General features: G+C 25.6%; 6 protein-coding genes across 6 annotated transcripts in view; 4 read left to right on the top strand and 2 right to left on the bottom strand.

Annotated features, from left to right (window-relative positions):
• DDB_G0283473 (hypothetical protein) overlaps positions 1 to 1,684 on the top strand; it is a gene marked incomplete at both ends in the record, with an annotated part of 1,785 nt that extends 101 nt beyond the window's left edge. The window contains one exon of the mRNA XM_634004.1: positions 1 to 1,684. This exon is cut by the window's left edge and continues 101 nt beyond it. Within this exon, the coding sequence (XP_639096.1) occupies positions 1 to 1,684 (1,684 nt within the window).
• A 1,167-nt stretch (positions 1,685 to 2,851) lies between these two features.
• kinX (LISK family protein kinase) lies at positions 2,852 to 6,400 on the top strand (the record flags this gene model as incomplete). The annotated part of the gene is made up of 4 exons (XM_634005.1): positions 2,852 to 2,956; positions 3,050 to 3,254; positions 3,339 to 3,525; positions 3,613 to 6,400. The coding sequence occupies 4 exons, from the start codon at positions 2,852 to 2,854 to the stop codon at positions 6,398 to 6,400; spliced, it is 3,285 nt and encodes a 1,094-aa protein (XP_639097.1).
• Positions 6,401 to 6,982: 582 nt separating this feature from the next.
• Positions 6,983 to 14,209, top strand: DDB_G0283475 (hypothetical protein; the record flags this gene model as incomplete). The annotated part of the gene is made up of 2 exons (XM_634006.1): positions 6,983 to 7,304; positions 7,404 to 14,209. 2 exons carry the CDS (start codon positions 6,983 to 6,985, stop codon positions 14,207 to 14,209), a joined length of 7,128 nt encoding a protein of 2,375 aa, XP_639098.1.
• A 134-nt stretch (positions 14,210 to 14,343) lies between these two features.
• Positions 14,344 to 16,692, bottom strand: DDB_G0283529 (hypothetical protein; the record flags this gene model as incomplete). The annotated part of the gene is made up of 1 exon (XM_634007.1): positions 14,344 to 16,692. The coding sequence occupies one exon, from the start codon at positions 16,690 to 16,692 to the stop codon at positions 14,344 to 14,346; it is 2,349 nt and encodes a 782-aa protein (XP_639099.1).
• Positions 16,693 to 16,990: 298 nt separating this feature from the next.
• DDB_G0283477 (hypothetical protein) lies at positions 16,991 to 19,510 on the bottom strand (the record flags this gene model as incomplete). The annotated part of the gene is made up of 1 exon (XM_634008.1): positions 16,991 to 19,510. One exon carries the CDS (start codon positions 19,508 to 19,510, stop codon positions 16,991 to 16,993), a length of 2,520 nt encoding a protein of 839 aa, XP_639100.1.
• A 578-nt stretch (positions 19,511 to 20,088) lies between these two features.
• Positions 20,089 to 20,910, top strand: DDB_G0283531 (hypothetical protein; the record flags this gene model as incomplete). Its single annotated transcript, XM_634009.1, has 1 exon — positions 20,089 to 20,910. The coding sequence occupies one exon, from the start codon at positions 20,089 to 20,091 to the stop codon at positions 20,908 to 20,910; it is 822 nt and encodes a 273-aa protein (XP_639101.1).
• Between the last annotated feature and the right edge of the window lie 458 nt (positions 20,911 to 21,368).

The raw sequence follows: 21,368 nt of genomic DNA on the forward strand, positions 1-21,368 counted from the left end.
TGTTAGTAAATTTTTATCAGTAGGTGGAGGAGGTACAGGAGGATGTCAACATCCAATTTATTGTAATGGTACATTATTAAAAACAATACAATTGACACAAGTATTTAATGATTCAAAGACATTTGTCGATATGCCAATGAGAACATCAATAGAGAATGTTAATGAATTGTTCAACCAACTTTTATTGAACACCAGTAAAAATGGTGGACCAAATAAAGAGGAGTTGGCAGCATTCCTCAGTGAAAATTTCTACCCAGCAGGGTACGAAGTTGAGCCGGTTACACCAGTAGATTGGGTGCCAAATCCAAGTTTTTTAGATGAAATCACTGATCCGAATTTAGTGGATTTCGCAAGAAGCATCCATGGCAAATGGCTGGAATTAACCAGAGTATTCAACACCAGTGGATTGTGTGACGGTTGCTATAGTTCAATACCTGTGAATAATCCATTCGTAATTGCAGGTTCAAGATTCCGTGAGTTCTACTATTGGGATAGTTATTGGATCATTCAAGGTTTATTAGTATCTGATATGACTACAACTGCCAAAGGCATGTTAAGAAATTTCGGTGATATGATAACTGAATTTGGGTTCATTCCAAATGGTGGTAGAATCTATTACTTAAATAGAAGTCAACCACCACTTTTCACCCAAATGGTGAATAAATATTTTGAAGCAACCAATGGTAGTGATATTGAATTCCTTCAAGAGATATTACCAATTTTAGACCAAGAATACCAATGGTGGATGACCCATCGTACAACAGAGTTGACCAATGGGGAAACTGGCGAAAGTGTGATTTTGAATCTTTATAATGTAAGCAACAATTCACCACGTCCAGAATCCTATTATGAGGATTTCACCGACGCTCAGTCATTTTCAAGTGTTGAAGAAAAGGATTATTTCTATAGTTCAATTGCCAGTGGTGCAGAGAGTGGTTGGGATTTCTCAAGTCGTTGGATGAGTCCATCTGACAATACCAATTTAACAACCATCCAAACCGTTGATGTAGTACCTGTGGATTTAAATTCCATACTTTATTTAAATGAAAAGATTCTTTCATCATTCCATAGAACACTTGGCAACAATTCAATGGCAGTCTATTACCAAGCTCAATCCGAGTCAAGAGTGGATGCAATGCAACAAGTGTTTTTCAATGAGGATACTTACCAATGGAATGATTATAACTTGAAAACTAGCACAAACAATGAGGCTTGGTATACTTCAAATATTTTACCATTGTTTGCCGACATTCAATCCTCAATCGATATGGATAACCAAGAGATTGATCTCATCTTTAAGAGTTTGGCAAATGTTTTAATAGCCTATCCAGGTGGTGTCCCTACTTCACTTATCTCTGCCCAAAGTTTACAATGGGATGGTTTAAACGTTTGGCCACCACTTCAATATTGGATCATTGAATCAATTATGACTCCAAATACTACATTTTCAAATATGATTGGTAAAAATTTAATTGATCGTTGGATCACTACAAACTTTTGTGGTTGGAATTCAACTTTGGAATCTGAAGGTGGTATGATGTTTGAAAAATATAATGCAAACTATATTGGTGTACCTGGTGGTGGTGGTGAATATGTTGTTCAAAATGGTTTTGGTTGGACAAATGGTGTTGATTTATATTTATTAAAAAAATATGGTAAATCAATAACTTTAAATAGTTGTTAAAAAAATAATAAAAAAATAAAAAAATATTTAAATAAATAATAATAATATATAAAATTAATTTTTTTTTTTTTTTTAAAAAAAAATTTATTTATAATAAAAATAATAATAATAAATAATAATAATAGTAAAAATAAAACAAATTACTGAAAAAAAAAAAAAAGAATAAAAAAAATACAATAAAAAGAATAAAAAAATAAAAACTTAAGGTCCGAATATTTTATTTTAGGCATAAAAAAAATAAAAAAGTAATAAAAAATTAAAATAAGAAATTTATACAATTTAAAAAAATAAAATAATTTAATTAAATCAATTTGGGTTTTTTTTTTTAATTGTCCTTTAAAATAAAAAAAATAATTACAAAAAATATGGATGATAAATAATTAAATTCTAAAAATAAAATTTTTGATTAAAAAATAAAAAATAAGAAAAAACAGAATGATTACATTCATTTTTTTTTTTTTTTATATTTAATATCATTTTGTGTATTTTTGAATATTATATTTATCTTTTTTTATTGATATTAAAAATAAATAAAATTAAATTATTGTTAAAAACAAAAAGAAAAAAAGGAAAAAATAAAATCATATTAAATTTTTTTTTTGTTTTATTTTTTTTTTTTTTTTTTGACATATCTAAAAAATAATATTATAAATGATCAAAAAAAAAATAAGGGTCCAAAATTTAACTGAAAATAAAAATAAAAAAAATAAAAAAAAATAAAAAAAAATAAAAAATAAAAAAAAAAAAAAAAAAAAGATATTTTTTTTTGATTTTAATTTTTTTTTTTTTTTGAATTTTTTTTTTTTTTTTTTTTTTTTTTTTTTTTTTTTTTTTTTAGCTCTCACACAAAAAATAAAAAAAAATAAAAAAAATAAAAAATAAAAAACATAAAACGATTATCAAAAATAGATAAAGCCATTGTATTATATAAAAAAAAAAAAAAAAAAAAAAAAAAAAAAAAACTTTTTATTTATTTGAATTTATTTTTATTTTATATATAAAGTCTTAAATTTTATTTATTTATTTATTTATTTTTTTTATTCAAATATCTCAAATACACACACTCACACTAATTTACACACAAAATACACGCTCATCAAAAATAATAATAAAAAACACAATAATAATAATAATAATTGTAATATACATATTAAATAATAATTTAAAATGGGATCAGTTGATACATCAGTCCCATCATTCGATAGAGCATGGAGTATAAAATATGAAGATTTAGATTTTATTTCTGAAATTGGTTCAGGTGGTTTTGGAAAAGTAAGTTAGTTTATGATTTATTTATTTTTTTTTTTTTATTATTAGTTTACTTATAATCGGGGATTTTTTTTTTTTTTTTTTTATAAAAAAAAGGTTTTCAAAGGTGAATATTTAGGTGCACCAGTTGCAATTAAGAAAATTCATATTTTACCTGATGATCCAAATCGTGTTGATTTAGAGAAATTTTTAAATCGTGAAATTGAAACTATTAAATTATTCACTCATCCAAATGTAATTCAATTTGTTGGTATCTCTGAAAATAATGGTATTCTTTTCATTGTTACTGAATTAATCGAAGGTAAATATATAAATATATAAAAATAAATAAAAAATATATATAATAAAACTAATAATTATTTTTATTTTATAAATTATTACACAGGTGGTGATTTACAATATTATTTAAAGAATCAATCAATTGATTTACCATGGTTTTTAAGAGCAAACATCGCTCTTGATGTCTCTTTAGCAATGTCATATCTTCATTCAAAATCAATTGTTCATAGAGATTTAAAATCTACAAATTTATTAGTTGATAAAAATTGGAAGATTAAAGTTTGTGATTTTGGGTAAGATACATAATTATAATTATAATAGTTGTTATTTATTTTTCATATTATTAATTTTTTTTTTTTTTTTTTTTGTTTTTTTTATAGTTTTGCAAGAATCGTTGAAGAAGATAATAATAAGTCAATGACAATTTGTGGTACTGATAATTGGATGTCACCAGAGATGATAACTGGATTAGATTATGATGAGAGATCAGATATCTTTTCATTTGGTATTGTTTTATTAGAGATTATAAGTAGAGTTAAACCAGCACCTTATATGAGAGATGCATCATTTGGATTAGCAGAAGATATCGTTAGAAATCAATTGATACCAACTGATTGTCCAGAGAGTTTAATTGATTTAACATTTAATTGTTGTTCAGTTGATCCAAATAATAGACCTTCATTCAAAGAGATTTCCCAAACTTTAAAACAAATTAAAACTACTTTAGATTCAAATATAGTTTATCCAGAAATTCGTGATTTTGAACAACAACAAAAAATTTCAACAACAAATGGTAATAATAAACAAAATGGAGGCGCTCCAAAAATTAATAATTTACCACTTCAATATAGTAATAATAATAATAATATTTATGATGATGATGATGATGACGATGATGACGATGATGATAATGATTCATTCCCAAGACCATATTCAGATAATAGTAATAGTAATGTAACTTTAGAATCAAATTCAAATTATAATTCATCAACTATAAATGGACAAGAGCAACAAGAACAACAAGAACAACAACAACAACAACAAGTAAAAGAAGAAAGGGATGAAGGTGAAATTGAACAAGATGATGATAATATTGAGGTATATGATAGTGATTATCAAAAGAAATTAGAAGAACATCAAAAAGAATTATTAGAAAGACAAAATCAAAATCAAGAAGGATCAACTGATGAGAATGAAGTTTATGAACAAGAAGAAGAAGAAGAAGAAGAGGATGAGGAAGAACAAGTTATTTCAACACCAGCTAAAAAGAGAATTTCATTTGGGCAAGATACTTTCCACACATATGAAGCATATAGAACTGATGATGAAGATGATGATGATGATGAAGAGGATGAAGAAGAGGGTGATGAATATGACCATGGTTATGATGATTTCGATGAAGATGATGAAGATGATGAAGAATATGATGAAGATGAAGATGATGAAGATGAAAGACAAATTCAATATTATCAACAACAATTACAATATCAACAACAATTACAAAAGCAACAAGAACAAGAATATCAAAGACAACAACAATTACAATTACAAAGAGAAGAAGAAGAATATCAAAGACAATTACAACAACAACAACAACAACAACAACAACAACAACAACAACAACAACAACATCAACAACAATATGATGATGATGATGATGACGATGATGAAGAAGAAGAAGAGTATGATGATGTAATTAGACATGATACTGATTCTGAAGAAGAATCAAAAGATAAAACTCCACTTCCATGGGATCAACACTTTGAAAAACAAAAAGAATCTGAAAATAAAGTTGAACAAGAGGAAACTAATGTAGTTGTTGCTAATAGTCAAGAAACTGAGCAACAACAACAACAACAACAACAACCAAAAGAAGAAGAAGAAGAAGAACCAACTAAAGTTGAAGATGTTAAAGTTGAAACTGAAGAACAAACCAAAGAAGAGCATGATGTTAAGGTTGATGAAGAATCAACTAAAGTTGATGAACCAGTTGATGAACCAACTAAAGTTGAAGAATCAGTTGAACAAGTTAAAGCTGAAGAACCAAATAAAGTTGAAGAATTGGTCGAAGAAGTTAAAGTTGAAGAAGAACCAACTAACGTTGAAGAAGTTAAAGCTGAAGAACCAGTAGAAGAAGTTAAAGTTGAAGAACCAGTTGAAGAAGTTAAAGCTGAAGAACCAGTTGAAGAAGTTAAAGCTGAAGAACCAGTTGAAGAAGTTAAAACTGAAGAACCAGTTGAAGAAGTTAAAGTTGAAGAACCAGTTGAGGAAGTTAAAGTTGAAGAACCAGTTGAAGAAGTTGAAGCTGAAGAATCAGTCCAAGAACCAGTTGAAGAAGTTAAAGTTGATGAACCAACTAAAGTTGAAGAACCAACTAAAGTTGAAGAACCAATCGAAGAGGTTAAAGTTGAAGAACCAACTAAAGTTGAAGAATCAATTGAAGAAGTCAAAGTCGAAGAACCAACCAAAGTTGAAGAACCAGTTGAAGAAATTAAACCTGAAGAACCAACCAAAGTTGAAGAATCAGTTGAAGATGTTAAAGTTGAAGATGTTAAAGTTGAAGAAGTTAAAGCTGAAGAACCAACTAAAGCTGAAGAATCAGTTGAAGATGTTAAAGTTGAAGAACCAATTAAGGTTGAAGAACCAGTTAAAGTTGAAGAACCAGTTAAAGTTGAAGAACCAGTTAAGGTTGAAGAACCAATTAAAGTTGAAGAACCAATTAAAGTTGAAGAACCAATTAAAGTTGAAGAACCAATTAAAGTTGAAGAACCAATTAAGGTTGAAGAACCAGTTAAGGTTGAAGTTGCCTCACCAGTTGTTCAAGAACAACCACCACAACAAGAAGAAAAACCAGAAGTCGTTTCAACTTCAACGATTACAATTGCATCATCACCACAACAATCATCTAATTCACCACCATCAACTCCAGTTAAACAACCACAACAACAAGAAATCGAAGTAAATTCAACTCCAATTAAACAACAACAACAACAACAACAAACACCAACACAACAAACACAAACACCAACTAAACAACACACTGAAATTAATGTCCAACCAACTCCAACTAAAACTCCACCATTACCACCTCAAACAAATGAAAAAATACCACTTATTTCACCAAATAATAAATCAAATAGAGGTTGTTGTTCCTGTTTCATCCAATAATCTCTGAAATTAAAAATTAAAAATTCCAAAATTTTAATCTTGGAAATTAAAAATTCCAAATTTGGAAAAAAAAAAAAACAAAAAAAACAAAAAAAAAAAAATAAAAATAAAAATAAAAAAAAATAAAAATATATAAATTAATTAAAAAAAAAAATAAAAATAAAAAAAATATATTGTTCAGGATTTCGTTTTTTTTTTTCATTGCAATTTAATCATTGAGAAATAGTAGAGAATGAGTTTCGTTTGCACACTTTTTTTATTTTTTTTTATTTTTATTTTTTTTTTTTTTTATTAATTTTTACATTTTTTTTTTAATTTTTTTTTTTTTTAATTTTTTTTTTTTTAATTTTTTTTTATTTTTTTTTTTTTTTTACTTTTTTTTTCAAAATTTTTTTTTTTTTTTTTTTGACCGGCAAAATCGACATTCATTATTTTCAAAACACAAATAATAATAAAAATTAAAATAATAATAATAATATAATAATAATAATAAATAATTAGTTTTTTTTTTTTTTTAAACAATTTTAAATAATAAAATAATAAATAAATAAATAAAAATAAATATAAAAAATTCAATAATAAATGAATTTTAATTTAAATTTAGAATATCTAAATAGTGATCCAAATTCTATCATTGAATATTTAACACAAATATGGAAAGAGGATGAATCATTAGGATATTATAAAGAATTTCTTGACGTTTGTTTGAAAATTGTTGCAGGTACCGATCAGCCAGAAACATTTTTCAAAGAATTAACTGATAAAAAACTTTTAAATTTCGGAGCATGTGAAACTAAATGGAGTTTCGGTGACTCTGCTTATAAATGTAGAACTTGTCAACTTGACCCAACAAGTGCATTATGTATTGCATGTTTTAAAGAAGGTGATCATGAAGGTCATGATTGTAAGTTAAATTTATTTATTATTTATTTTTTTTTTCCCCATATAAAATATTTTATACTAATTTTTTTTAAATTTTTTTTTTTTTTTTTTAAAAAAAAAGATGCATTACAAAGTGTTGGAGGTGGATTTTGTGATTGTGGTGATCCAGCAGCATTTAGACCAAATGGATTTTGTATTAAACATAAGGAACAAAAGATAGATATTAACAAGTATCCAGAAAGATTTATATTGGCATTAAGTTTTGTAATACAGTTTATGTTGAAAAGGATATATGTGTTTTATGATAAGAATAATAGGGTATTGTTTGAAATGTTAATTGAATGGTTATTGAAATTAGCACAACGTGGTGACATTATAAAGGTAGTGGTAATTAAATACATTAGTAACACAGACATTGGTAACACGAATTTATTACCACCATCACCATTTGCAGTACCATTGATTCAATTGTTCTATTCACCAGATTTACACGAATCAGTATCACGTTCAATGAAAGAGACAATCGCCAACTTTTGTGTGTTTTTACGTGGTTCAGTGGAATTTATCGAGTCGTTCATATCATTGATGTTACCAATTTACAAGAAATGTATCATCGAATGTAAGAAACATATCCTTTTATCATCATTTAGTATATTTTCATCGACTGCAGTGGGTCCATTACTATTGTCAACCAACGCCGCTGAGATCGTGATGGATACTATCACAGAGTATTTTAGTAAACATTTTTATATTAGAGATGAATTCATTTCACCATCATCATCAGATTCAAAGTCAAAGAAAAAGAGATCATTACGTTTCAAAGATCCTTACCTTTATCCACAATTTAAACAATTGACAAAATTACATGAAACACCTTTAGCCACCCAAGTATTACGTACCGATATCTCTTTTATACTTGGTAATCAACCCGTTGCAAAGAGTGTCGTTGAGTCTAAACATCTTCTTTCCCTTTGGATCAATATGATTGCAATCGCTCAAGGTATGAATCCAAATGTTAAATATAAGATCACCTCCCCTGATGATTGGTCACCTGCTTTCAATGTTGATTTCTCCTTTAGTAATACCATTTTCTCCATAGTAAATTCAATATCACAAGATAAATTATCATTGGATCAAATTTTATTATTCTCAACTCAATATCTTGGTAAATGGATTTTAGGTTGGTTAGAATATAGAAATAATTATCAAGTTGAAAAATTAAAAAGATTAGAAGAAAAAGAAAAAGAAGAAAAAGAAAAAGAAGAAAAAGAAAAAGAAATTGATTCAAAAGAATTAAAAACAACAACTACTACTACTACTAATACTACACAACAACAACAACAACAACAACAACAACAACAACAACAACAACAACAACAACAACAATCAATACCACATTATTTAACAAATATTAAACAATTATTATCATTACATTTAAAACGTGAAGGATTTTCATTCCATTTACCATTACATAGATTAGTATCAGCTATTTTATTTAAATGTTTAAATAATGTTGAATTAGCAAAACAGTATAAAGATGATGGTGGTTTGAAATCATTGTTTACTCAAATCATTGGTTCAGATTCATTGATTAGCATTTCAGATTATGCAAGAGGTACAACTTATCATCCATTCAAGATCATTGCCTCTTTAGGTGAAATTAAATCTGGTATGTGGAGATCACATGGTAGAGAAGAGGATATGACATTACAAACTGTCGTTTATCAAAGTTTACATTATCAAAAGTATTTCGATTTAGATATTTTCTTAATTCAAATCGGTGCTGCAATTATGGGTTCAAATCAATTCATTCAACATGCTATCAATATCTATAATCTTGAAGATTGGTTTGAAATTGAACCTTTTAATGGTTCATTAAATAAATCAACTGAGGGCACTCCTACTACCACCTCATCACAACCACCTTCAACTCCTTCAAAACAAACTTCATTACGTAATAGTGCTGGTACTGTACCAACCACTCCTTCTCAATCTTCTTCAACTATAGTTCCAACTTTAGATACAATTGGTGAAACTACCACTACTACTACCACCACAGCAACAACTACCACCACCACTGATGGTATAATTACAGAACCAAAAAAAGAAACTAAAGAAGAGAAAAAAATTAGAAAAGAAAAACAAAAGATTCAAGAAGATTTACAAAAGAGAAAAGGTTTAGCAGAGGATTTCTTACAAAATGTTATTATGTTTTCAACAAATAAATTAATGTGTGGTATGACAGAGGATCAAGTAATTAGAAAGGAGTTAATTCATAGATTATGTTTAGGTGATAATACTCATAGTCAATTGACAAGAGCAATCAAGAAGAAATTGGTTAATCATGAAAACTTTGAAACTATATTAAAGGAAATTTCAGTCTACCATCAACCACAAAAGACCGAACAAGGTAAATATCAATTACGTGAGCAATGTTGGTCAGAGTTTGATCCATACTTTTCACATTACAACACTCAAGATTTACAAACTGCCGAAGAGAGATACTCTGAATTTCAATCCAAAACCAAGTCAAATATCGCTCGTGGTACCTATATAAATTATCAAACTTCACCTTGTTTCGAAGAGATTGATCAATTACTTTGCTCAAAGACTTTACATCAAATCGTTTTCACTATCTTACAAAACCAATTGGTGGATGGTGCAAAATCAACTGATACCATATTCACCCATTGTTTACACGCTTTGGAGTTATGTATCAATCAAACTTTGGCCAATCCAGAGTTGAAGGCTGAAGCTATCAGCTCTGCAATCGTGGTTCAAACACCTTCAAAACAAACACCATTGGTTAAACCATCTTCTGCAACTCCACCAACTTCAATTCCAAAGAATTATTCAGAGATTGAATTACCATCTAAAAAGAATATCTTTTTGAATGCTTTTGTCGATGTTCCAGTTTCAGAGCAAAAGAGATTCTCTTTGATCATTTTATTGGTAAAACTTACAACCTCTCAACAAATCAATGCCGATCATAAACAACAAATTCAAAATATCATTAACATCTTGATGGAGAATAATGTCAATTGTAAACAAACCATTGAAAATTATTGGGCTGCAATTAAAGCAAAGAAACAACCACAATCTGCACGTAAAGAGGATCCAGAGGAAGAAAAGAAACGTTTAGCTCGTGCTAGACAAGCAGCGATTTTAGCTCAAATGAAAACTCAACAATCTGCTTTCAAATTTGAAGATGGTGAAGATGATGAAGATTACGAAGATGATTATGAAGATGCTAGCACAAAAGGTTCATCAGCTAGCGCAGCACATAAAGATAAAAAACAAAAACAAAAAGAATCAAATGCATTGGTTGTTGATGGTCATGAATCCATTACAACTTGTGCACTTTGTCGTGAACCAGGTTCATTGGATCGTCCAATGGGTAGAGTTGCTTTCATTCAACCATCTTCAATCATTATGTTATCAAAATTAACACCTGAAGAAAGAAAGAAACGTATGACTGAAGCAATAATGAAAGAACTTTATCAAGGTGTAAAAGGTAGAGAAACTATAATTTCAAATAATGATAATATAATTAATTTAAATAATAATAATAATAATAATAATAATAATAATAATGTTAACAACAATAATAATAATAATAATAATAATAACAATAATAATGTAAATAGTATTAATAACAATATTGGAGGTATTCCAATTGTAAATAATGGTAATGATGGTGGTGTTAATGGTTTAACAGATTATATTCATCCAGATATGGATGAAATGGATGGTGATGATATGGGTGATGTTGATATGGGTGGTATGGCAGTTGAGGATGATGGAGAGGATGATAGTGAGGATGAAGTAAATAAAGCTATCTCTTTCCTTAATCGTGTTTCACATTCAAATGATTTCATGGGTGGATTTGGTGATTTCGAAGATGGTATGGGTATGGATATTGAAGGTGGTGATGATGATGATGATGACGATGATGACGCCGAAGATGATGATATGATGATGGGTGAATTGGGTGGAGTTCGTCACCATCACCACCATCATCATGGTGAGGAAGATGAAGATGGTGAAGAAGATGAAGATGGTGAAGAAGATGAAGGATCAGATTCAGATTCAGATTTGGATTTAGAAGATTTAAATGGTTCCGACGATTCAGATGATGAATTTGATTTTGGTGATGAAGAAGGATCTGATGAATATATTTTAGAAGACGGTATGCCACGTTTACGTAGATTGGCCGGTACAAGTACTCAACAAGGAACTACTAGTACTAATAACACCACTGCAACATCAACCAATGATATAGCTCAAACTTTATTGAGAGCTCTAGAAAGAATACCAACAGGTACAGGAAATGTTAATAGTCGTAATATCATTAGCCAATTAACAACTCAATTATCACAAGGTAACGCAAGAGTACACATTCAAGCAAGAGATAACAATGGTAGAGCATTTTCAGAGATTAATTTTGATCAACTTCTTAGCCAATTAAATAATCAAACAAATGTTCCAATCTCTGTTCATGATAATGGTCGTAATAGAGCATCTGTAACTCTTCAATTAAATTCAACTCCTCCAACTACAACTACCACCACAGCAACTTCACCAGCAACAACAACAACTACAACAACTACTACAGCAACAGCACCAAAACCAAATGATAATGGTGGTAGTGATGATGAGGATTCAGATGATATGGGTGATATTGATGGGGATGATGAAGATGACTTATTTGGAGATGACGATGATTTCTTCTTTGATGATGATGAAGCAAACGATGATGTTTTCCTTAAATTTGATGCAGCAACTGAACCAGTCACAGGTAAACCATGGTCAAATAAATTTAGTAAACAAGAAATCTTTAGAAACATTGAGGAATCAGTAAACCTTAATTTATCATTCTGTGGTCATCAAATTCATGAAAGTTGTTTCTCTGAATACTCTTGGTCATTGTTAAAGAATAATGAAGGTGTTGAATATGTCGATCCAGAAAAGAATGAATTCCTTTGTGTATTATGCCGTAGAATTGGTAATGCGATCGTACCAGTTGTACCAGATTCAGGATTTTGTTCACACGAACATACCGCATCACCACAACCAATCATCACACCAGCAATGGCAAGAAATAATAAGAATAAAGATGTTCAATGTTATTCCGAATTTTATCAAGCATTGGGTAATAGATTAATGGGTAAAGATGAAGAGCATAAAAAAGCATTGGATGCTCCAAACCCACAACCATTAAGAAATATTAGACAAGCAATCGATCAATTCTCATCCAGAGTCTATGGTGTTAGATATGATTTGAATTTCTATAAATCAAAATCTGATGCAACCGTCATACCATTCCTTTGTTCATCTTTAGCTTCAACCATTGCAAGCACTGAACTTTCAATTCGTGTTCATGATCCAGAACAACAACAACAACAGCAACAACAACAACAACAATCAAGTCTTTATCCATTATTCTCAATGAGTGATTCAAATCGTGTTGACCTTCGTTCACTCTTTAGATATATGATTGTTCATTCACATATGTATCCATCATTGGCATATCAAGGTCAATTACTTTGGAAATCAATATCTGGTTCACAACATACTCAATTATTACCAACTGAAGAGGAGTTGGAAGAAATTGAAAGAAAAGAAAATGAAGAAAAAGAAAAACTTTCAAAAGCAAAACTTGATCAAAAAGAAAAAGAGAAAGAAAGAGAGAAAGAAAAAGAAAAGAATGAGAGAGAAAGAACTCAAAAACTTTATCCAGAGGTTTATGATCAAGGTGTTTATGGTGAGGCATTCCCACCATTACTTTCATTAGATCTTTTCAATACTTTTATTCAAGTGTTTTTAAGATACTCTGATACTAATCTTTCATTGAATGTTGAGAAATTCTATATGGTAGCAAGAATGTTTTATGATGCATCAATTACTCAATCGATTTTACAACATTTCAAAACCACCGATACTACTTTCACCACCGATGATACCTATGTATCAACCATTAACAATTTAATCACAACAACCTATGAAACAGTAACACCAATCTTATCAATTCCACCAGTTCATTTGACTGCAATTAAAACTAATTCTCTAATCTTTTTAAGAAGATTATCAATCTTTTTGTTTAGTTGTTTAAAGATTGATCCAATCTCTTCAAATCAAACTACATTGGATGGTGAAATCGATTATTTAGTTGATTATTTAAATTTACCATCATTTGATCAACATTGTTTATCAGTTTTAAATGCTATCACTTCTCATACTGAAAATATTGTACCATTGGTTTCAACTTGGACTGAACAAATATTATTTATTTCTGCTATTACTTCAAGTGTTGAAGATTCAAAAAATAATGTTGAAGATTTATCAAATAATAATAATAATAATAATAATAATAATAATAATAATAATACAACTACTACAACAACTACTACTACAACTTCACCAAATGATAATCAAACTGTAGTTTCTTCACCAATAAAACAATCAATTTTACCAAATCCATCAATTCCAAATCCATTCCTATTAATTCAATTACCAGAACAATACAATATTGTATCACAATATTATTCATCAATTCCATGCCTTCAATGTAAAACCATTTCAAATAATCAAGCACTTTGTTTGGTTTGTGGTACATTATGTTGTTTGGGTGGTTGTTGTAAGAGATTCTTTGATCAAAAGAGTGAAGCTGTTTTACATGCTGAAAAATGTAATGCTGGAACTGGTATTTTCTTACTTATCAAAACTAGTTCAACTTTATTAATTCATTTACCAAGAAAAACTTTATGGATTTCTCCTTATCTTGATGATCATGGTGAGGAAGATCCAAACTTAAGAAGAGGTAGACCATTACTTTTAAATGCTAATCGTTATAGTCAATTAAATTCATTACTCGTTAAACATCAAATCGATCAAGACTCAAAGATTGCAGAAATGTCTCAAAGATAAATTCAAATATCTCTTTTTTTTAAAAAAAAAAAAAAAAAAAAAAAAAAAAAAAAACTTTAATAAACATAAAATTTATATATATATAAAAAAAAAAAAAAAAAAGATTTTATTTTATTAAATAATTTTTTTTTTTATTAACTATTAAAAAATTTAATTATTTCATTATTAATAAAAGTTATTGATTTATTTCTTTTATTTTTTAATTGTAAATTTGAAAAAGTTGTTTTGTTGTGTAAATATCCTAATGAATGTGTTGGTTGACTTTTAATAAAATCTTTAATATATTTACAATTACCTGTACTAATTACATGATTGATATCATTAATTGGATTGAAAAGACTAATTAATTTTATTTCAGATTGAAATCCTACCAAAGTGTTATTTGTTATTAAACCATTTCTATATAGATTATAAATAAATTTACGTTGTTTAAAATTCCTATAAATATCCAAACCAATTGAAATTTCAATTTTTGGTTTTGATTCTTCTAAAGAATTATTATATTCAATTAATTTTTGAATGGAATAATAAAATAAATAACCAGATTCCCATTCATTTAATTCAGAGATATTATTTAATGAACCACTAAATCTATAACCAAGTTTTTCATACATAAACTTTGCAACTTGAATAGTTTCACTATGATTAATTGATGTTTGTTTATTAATTCCTCCAATATTATTATCGTGAATATATTCTATAAAATTTAAATTATTTGATTTTATAATTAATTTACTAATTGATTCATGATCCCATATAAAAAGATCTCTATTATTTTCATAAAAATATTTAAAAATATTTTCATTACCAACTAATAAATTACCATTTAAATATTCTGGTTTTGTTGAAATATTTGAAAAATAATAAGATTTTATTATTAATGCAATTTTTTTGAAATTTTCATTATCGTCACCACTATCACTATCACCACCGTCTCCATCACCATTTGTCTTTAGTTTATCTTGTGTATTATTGTTTATTATATGTTTAAAAATTGTTTCTTTAATATTTGTATTATACTTAAATAAAACATCTAAAAAATTTAATTGCTTTGATATTGGAGTGGTTTTTGGGTTGAAAAATAGATCTTGTGGTAATTTTATTAAATGAGATATAGCTAATCCTCTACTATGATCAAAATGATAACCCTCTTTAAATAAATCCTTTATTCTATCAATTATTTGGGAATCTGCATATTTCATTGATACATCAATAATCATTGAACTAGTTACATCATTATTTATCCATTGACTGTTTATTTCTTCAAATAAATAATTATAATCACCATATTGACAAATAAAATTTAAAATTAATTTTACCCAATCTTCATTTGTTAATAATACCATATCTTTAACTTTTTTTAAAAATTCAAATAAAAATATTCTTTTTATTTCTCTTTCAAATATAAAATTATTATTATTATTTAAATTATTATTAATAAGATTATTTATTTTATTTAAAGTTTCAGAATAGTAAAGTGAATCTGATTTTTGGATTTGTGATAAAAGGTATAATCCATTTTGTAAATGATTTAAAAAGGTATTAAATGTTATTAATTGATTATTATGGTGATTATAGGTTATAAACTGAGAACAATTGACAGTTATTGAACTAAATTTATTTGTTACTGAATTTTGTTTAAATCTATCTAATAAAGATTCAACCCAACCCATATTATATAACCTTTTAAATAGATTAAACTCTAAAAGTATTAATTTATAATTATTATTATCATTAAGTTTTTTTGATTTTGGTGATAATTTTAATTCATCTAATAAATAACTTAATACTTCATTTCTATTTGGTAATTCTAATACATTTGAAATTAATAGTAACTCTTGTTGTAAATTTTTTTTATTTAAATAATTTTTTTTATTTTTAACAATTTCATTATTAATATATTTTATAATATCCAAATTACCGCATTTGAATGCTAAATCTAATAATATTGAACTATCTTCAACTATTTCTTGATTAATAATAATATCTTTATGAATTATTTTAACAAATTCTAAATTATTTGTACTTATAGAGAATGAAAATAATTTATTTTCACCATTCTTTAAAAAAAGTGCTTTTATTTGTTTTTTATTCTTTTGATAAAATTTATTTAAAATATTATTATTATTATTATTATTATTATTATTATTATTATTATTATTATTATTATTATTATTATTATTATTATTTTTATTTATTAAATGTTGAATAAAAAGTTTTAATTCATTTTCTTCAATTTCATTCTCTTCAAATTCTATACCAATTTTAACTTTATCATATAATAGTTCAAAAAAATTATTTTTTATCATCCAACAAAATGTTGCTTCATCAAATCTTAATCTTTGTGTATAACTCTTATTTTTAATATTACTATTGGTAATTTGTCGATTTATACCTCTAACGATTTTAAATATTTTTTTTAATAAAAATATATTATTAAAAACTGATTTATATAATGTATAGATTTTATCACTGCATTCCATATTTAATCAATAACTTGTTGTGGTAATATTATTGAAAAAAAAAAAAAAAAATTAAAAAAAAATTTAAAAAATCTTAAAAAAAAAAAAAAAAAAAAAAAAATGAAACCTTCAAATGGGTGTTTATTATTAGATTCACTTTATTAATTTTATAAATCTTAATTTTTTAAACAAATGAATATTAAATAGTATTATTAAAAACATGTAATTAATTAAAAATCAAAAATTTAAAAAAATCAAAAAAAAAAAAAATTAATTAAAAATACATTATTTTATTATTTTTTTTTTTTAAAAAATATGTTTATAATCTTGAGGTTTTAATATTAAAATAATTAATTATAAAGTTATTATTTACAGGGAAAGATTTACAAAAATTATCATCAAATATTATTTTTGAATTATTTTCTTTAATGTATTGATTTATATATGATAAATTACCAAATTTTTTTAAAGATTCTAATGAGTTTAAAGAGTTTAAAAATTCATTTACTTGATTATCACCAATTGAAATGTTATTAAAATTTAATTTCCCATCAATGATTAATTTTGATAAAAATTTCAATTTTTTATAATCATTTCCTACTTTATTACTTGTGATAATTAATAAATTACTTGAAGAATCTGATTGATTATCTTTAATGATTTTATTAATTGCATAATAAAATAAATAATTTGAATTCCAATCATTTAGATTTGAAATATCAATAAGTTGACTATCGAATTTATAACCCAATTTTTCATACATTAATTCAGCAACTTGTCTAGTTTTACAATGATTAATTGAAGAATTTAAATCCAATGAACCAATTTCATTATTATGAATAAATTCAATTAATTCTAAATTACTTGATTTAATTATTGATTCACTAATATTCTTATCATTCCAATCAAATAATTCATAATGATTTTTAAAATAATATTTAAAAATCATTTCATTTCCAGTAAATAAATTTGCAGTTAGTTTCGTAGTAGTACTACTACTGGTGGTGGTAGTGCTAGTGGTAGAATTGTAATTTTTAATAATTTCAATAATTTTATTTGCATGGTCGACAATTGTTAAATCAATAAAATTATCAAATATATTCTTTAAAATGATTTCTTTACATTGGAAATTATATTTGTAAATGGTTTCAATAAATATTAATTGTTGATTGATATTAACTAATTTTGGATTATAATAATAATTGTTTGTTGATGTGTCATTGTGATGTCTAACATATGATTCATCTAAATAACGTTGAAAATATTGTTCATAAAATGTTGGTATAACTTCAATGAAATTTGGGTCACCATGTTGTACAGCTATTTGGATAACCAATGATGAAAACATTTTCTCTGGTGATTTTAATTTTACATTTATATCTTCAATCTTTTTAATATTTAATTCATCTTGAATTAAATTATATTCTTGACTTTCTCTTGAATAATTTAATATAATAAGTGTCCATTCATCTTGTGAAAATATTAATTCTTTAATTTCTTTTAAAAAATCAATTAAAATAATTCTTTTTAATTGAATTTCAATTTTATTTCCACTAAAATTAATTTCATCATCATCATCACTATTAATTTCAACAATTGATTTAACTTTATTTGAAATTACTGATTTAATATTTGAAAATAAATTTGTTATTTTAAATTCTGCCTGTTGTTCATATTTCTCATTTTGCTGGTCTTCTTCTTGTTGTTGGTCTTGTTGTTGTAATAATTTATTTATATTTTTTAAAGGCTGACAATATTTAGATTTAATAGTTGATAAAAATAAAATTGTATTTTGGAAAAAATTTAAAACATTATTAAATGGAATAAAATCTTTTCCATTATTATAATTTATTAAATATTTTGAATAAAGTCTAATTCTTGTGCAAAGTTTACTAATTATTAAATCATGTGAACTTTTATTAATAATAAAATTATTATTATTATCATTATTATTATTATTATTATTATTATTATTATTGGTTGGTATTGAAATTAAACCAATTTCAAATAACTTTTTAAATAATGATGATTCTAAATTAAAAAAATCAGTGAATAATGATTTTGGATCGTATGGATAATTATCATCTCTTTCCGATTTTATTGGTTTGAAATTAATTTCATTTAATAAATATTTAATTATTTTGTTTTTATTATTAATAGTAGTGGTTGATGCAATTATATTATTTATTGTTTTCTCTCTGTCAACAAATTCAATACCTAATGTATTATGAACAAATTTAATTATTTCTAAATTTCCATTCTTTATTGCACTATCCATTAGAAAGTTAAATGGGTTATTCGTTTTTTCAAGTTTAAATTCTTTATTTATAAACTCTTGTTGATATATTATTTCAATAAAATCCAAATTTTGTGAATCTACTGCAAATTTTAAAATTCCATCTATCGAAGCCAATTCTTTAATTAATTTTTTATTTGTTTCATAAAATGTATTTAAAATTTCTTTTGTAATAATTAATGATGGTGTTGATGTTGGTGTTGGTGTTGGTGTTGGTGATGTTGATGATGTTGATGATGTTGATGTTAATGTTAAAAATAATGAAATGTTTGGTAACGTGAAATCATCATTTTCTTCTTTAAATTGTTTACCAATTTTGATTTTATCTTTTAATAATTGAAAATGAGCATTTTTAACCATCCAAATAAATGTTGCTTCATTGTATCTACATCTTTGTGTGAATGATTTATTTTCTATCATACTATTTGTAAATTGTCTGTTTATACCTCTAACAAATTTATAAATCTTTTTACATAAATAAATATCATTAAATACTAATTTATATAATTTATAAATGTCAAATCTATGAGAACTAACAACCATTTTTTATTTTTTATTTTTTATTTTTTATTTTTTTTATTCAAGATTAAGAAATATAATAATAAAAAAAAAAAAAAAAAAAAAATTCCATAAAAAATATGGAAATTCAAAAAAAAAATTAAAATAAAAATTAAAAAAAAAAATAGATATTTTTTTTTTTTTTTTCAAATAAAAGAACCACATATGCAAATATTGGTTTGTTTTGTTTGTGTGTTTTAAAACACCTTTTTCAAATGACTCATTATCTATTTTTAACTTTTTTTAAAAAATAACACATCATTCAAAAATATCTAAGAACATTAAAAATATATTTATCATTTTTAAAAAAAAAAAATAAATGATTATTTATTAATTTATTTATTTATTTAATAATAAATGGTGAATGGAAAAAAAAAGAAATTGTTTTTTTTTATTTTCCCCCACTGAATGTGTTCGAATCACGCCAAAAAGTTTTTATTTTATTTTATTTTTTTTCTTTTTTTTTTTTTTTTTTTTTTATCCCCACCAAATTATTTTTTTTATTGGGTGTTTCAAAACTTTTTTTAATTATTTAATATAAAAAAAAAAAAGGAAAAAAAGGAATGTCAAATGTTTTATTTTTTATTTCTTTATATTTATTATCGAATAGTTTTGTAAATTCTCAAGGATCTCCATCTAGTTGTACTTTTAATGGTATAAATTATGGTTCATTAAGTAATGGTAGTTATTCAGCATTAAGTGCAGCCTCAAGTGTAAATCCTCAAGGTAAATATAGATACTATTGGAATATATGCGGTGATGCAACTCAATGTAAATCATATGGGAGTTGGTCAGCATGTCAACTTCAAGTTGGTTCAACAGGTAATCCAAATCCTGTAGGTTTAACAAGTCTTGGTTCATTTGGTACATCAAACTCAGGTGATACACAATTAAAATACACCACATCCTTAAAATGCGCAAATGGAAATAATAGAACTTTTATTATGACATTTACCTGTTCTAATAATCAAGTAATTTCATCCTCATTAGTTTCAGAGAATAATTGTATTTATACTGTAGAAATGAGTGGAAACATTTTTTGTCCCACTCCAACTCCAACTCCAACTCCAACTCCAACTCCTACTCCTAATCCAACTTCAAATGTAACCTGTAAATCATCCAATGGAATTTCAATAACTAGTTCAGATATCATTACATGTATTGGATATGGTCAATCAATATGTACAACATCATCAGGCTATTCATGTGAAACCAATCAAACTAATGGAGTTCTTAAATGTATTTCACCTGATAATTCAATTTCATGTATTGGTAATCAATTCTATTGTTATACTCAATCTTATACATGCTCAGTTGATTTTAAATCTTATGATGGATTACAAGTGAATGGTAAAATCATTAATTCAACTTATTTTTCATCATAATTTACTTCAAAATGCTCCTTTTTACGATGCCAAGTAATTCATTAAAAACTTAAAAAGTAATAAAAAATAGCTTATATTTATTTAAATATTAATTCTAATTTTAAAAGGTTTTTTAAACATTTGATTAAAATATTTAAAAAAATTTTTTTTTTTTTTTTTTTTTTTTTGGTTTTATTTTCAAGAAGAAAATTTTTTTTTTTTTTTTTTTTTCTTGAAAGGTCCTCAAGGTAAATATAGATACTATTGGAATATATGCGGTGATGTAATTTAATGTAAATCCATTGTTGTATCAGCATGTCAACTTTACGTTGGTTCAACATATTCTCCAACTCCTATAGGTTTAACAAGTCGTGGTTCTTTTGGTACATCAAATTCAACTACACAATTAAAATACACCACAAATTCAAGATGTTCTAATGGGAATTTTAGATCTTCTGTTATGTCATTTACTTGTTACA

This window comes from Dictyostelium discoideum (genome assembly GCF_000004695.1).
Source record: "Dictyostelium discoideum AX4 chromosome 4 chromosome, whole genome shotgun sequence".
NCBI classification, from domain to species: domain Eukaryota; phylum Evosea; class Eumycetozoa; order Dictyosteliales; family Dictyosteliaceae; genus Dictyostelium; species Dictyostelium discoideum.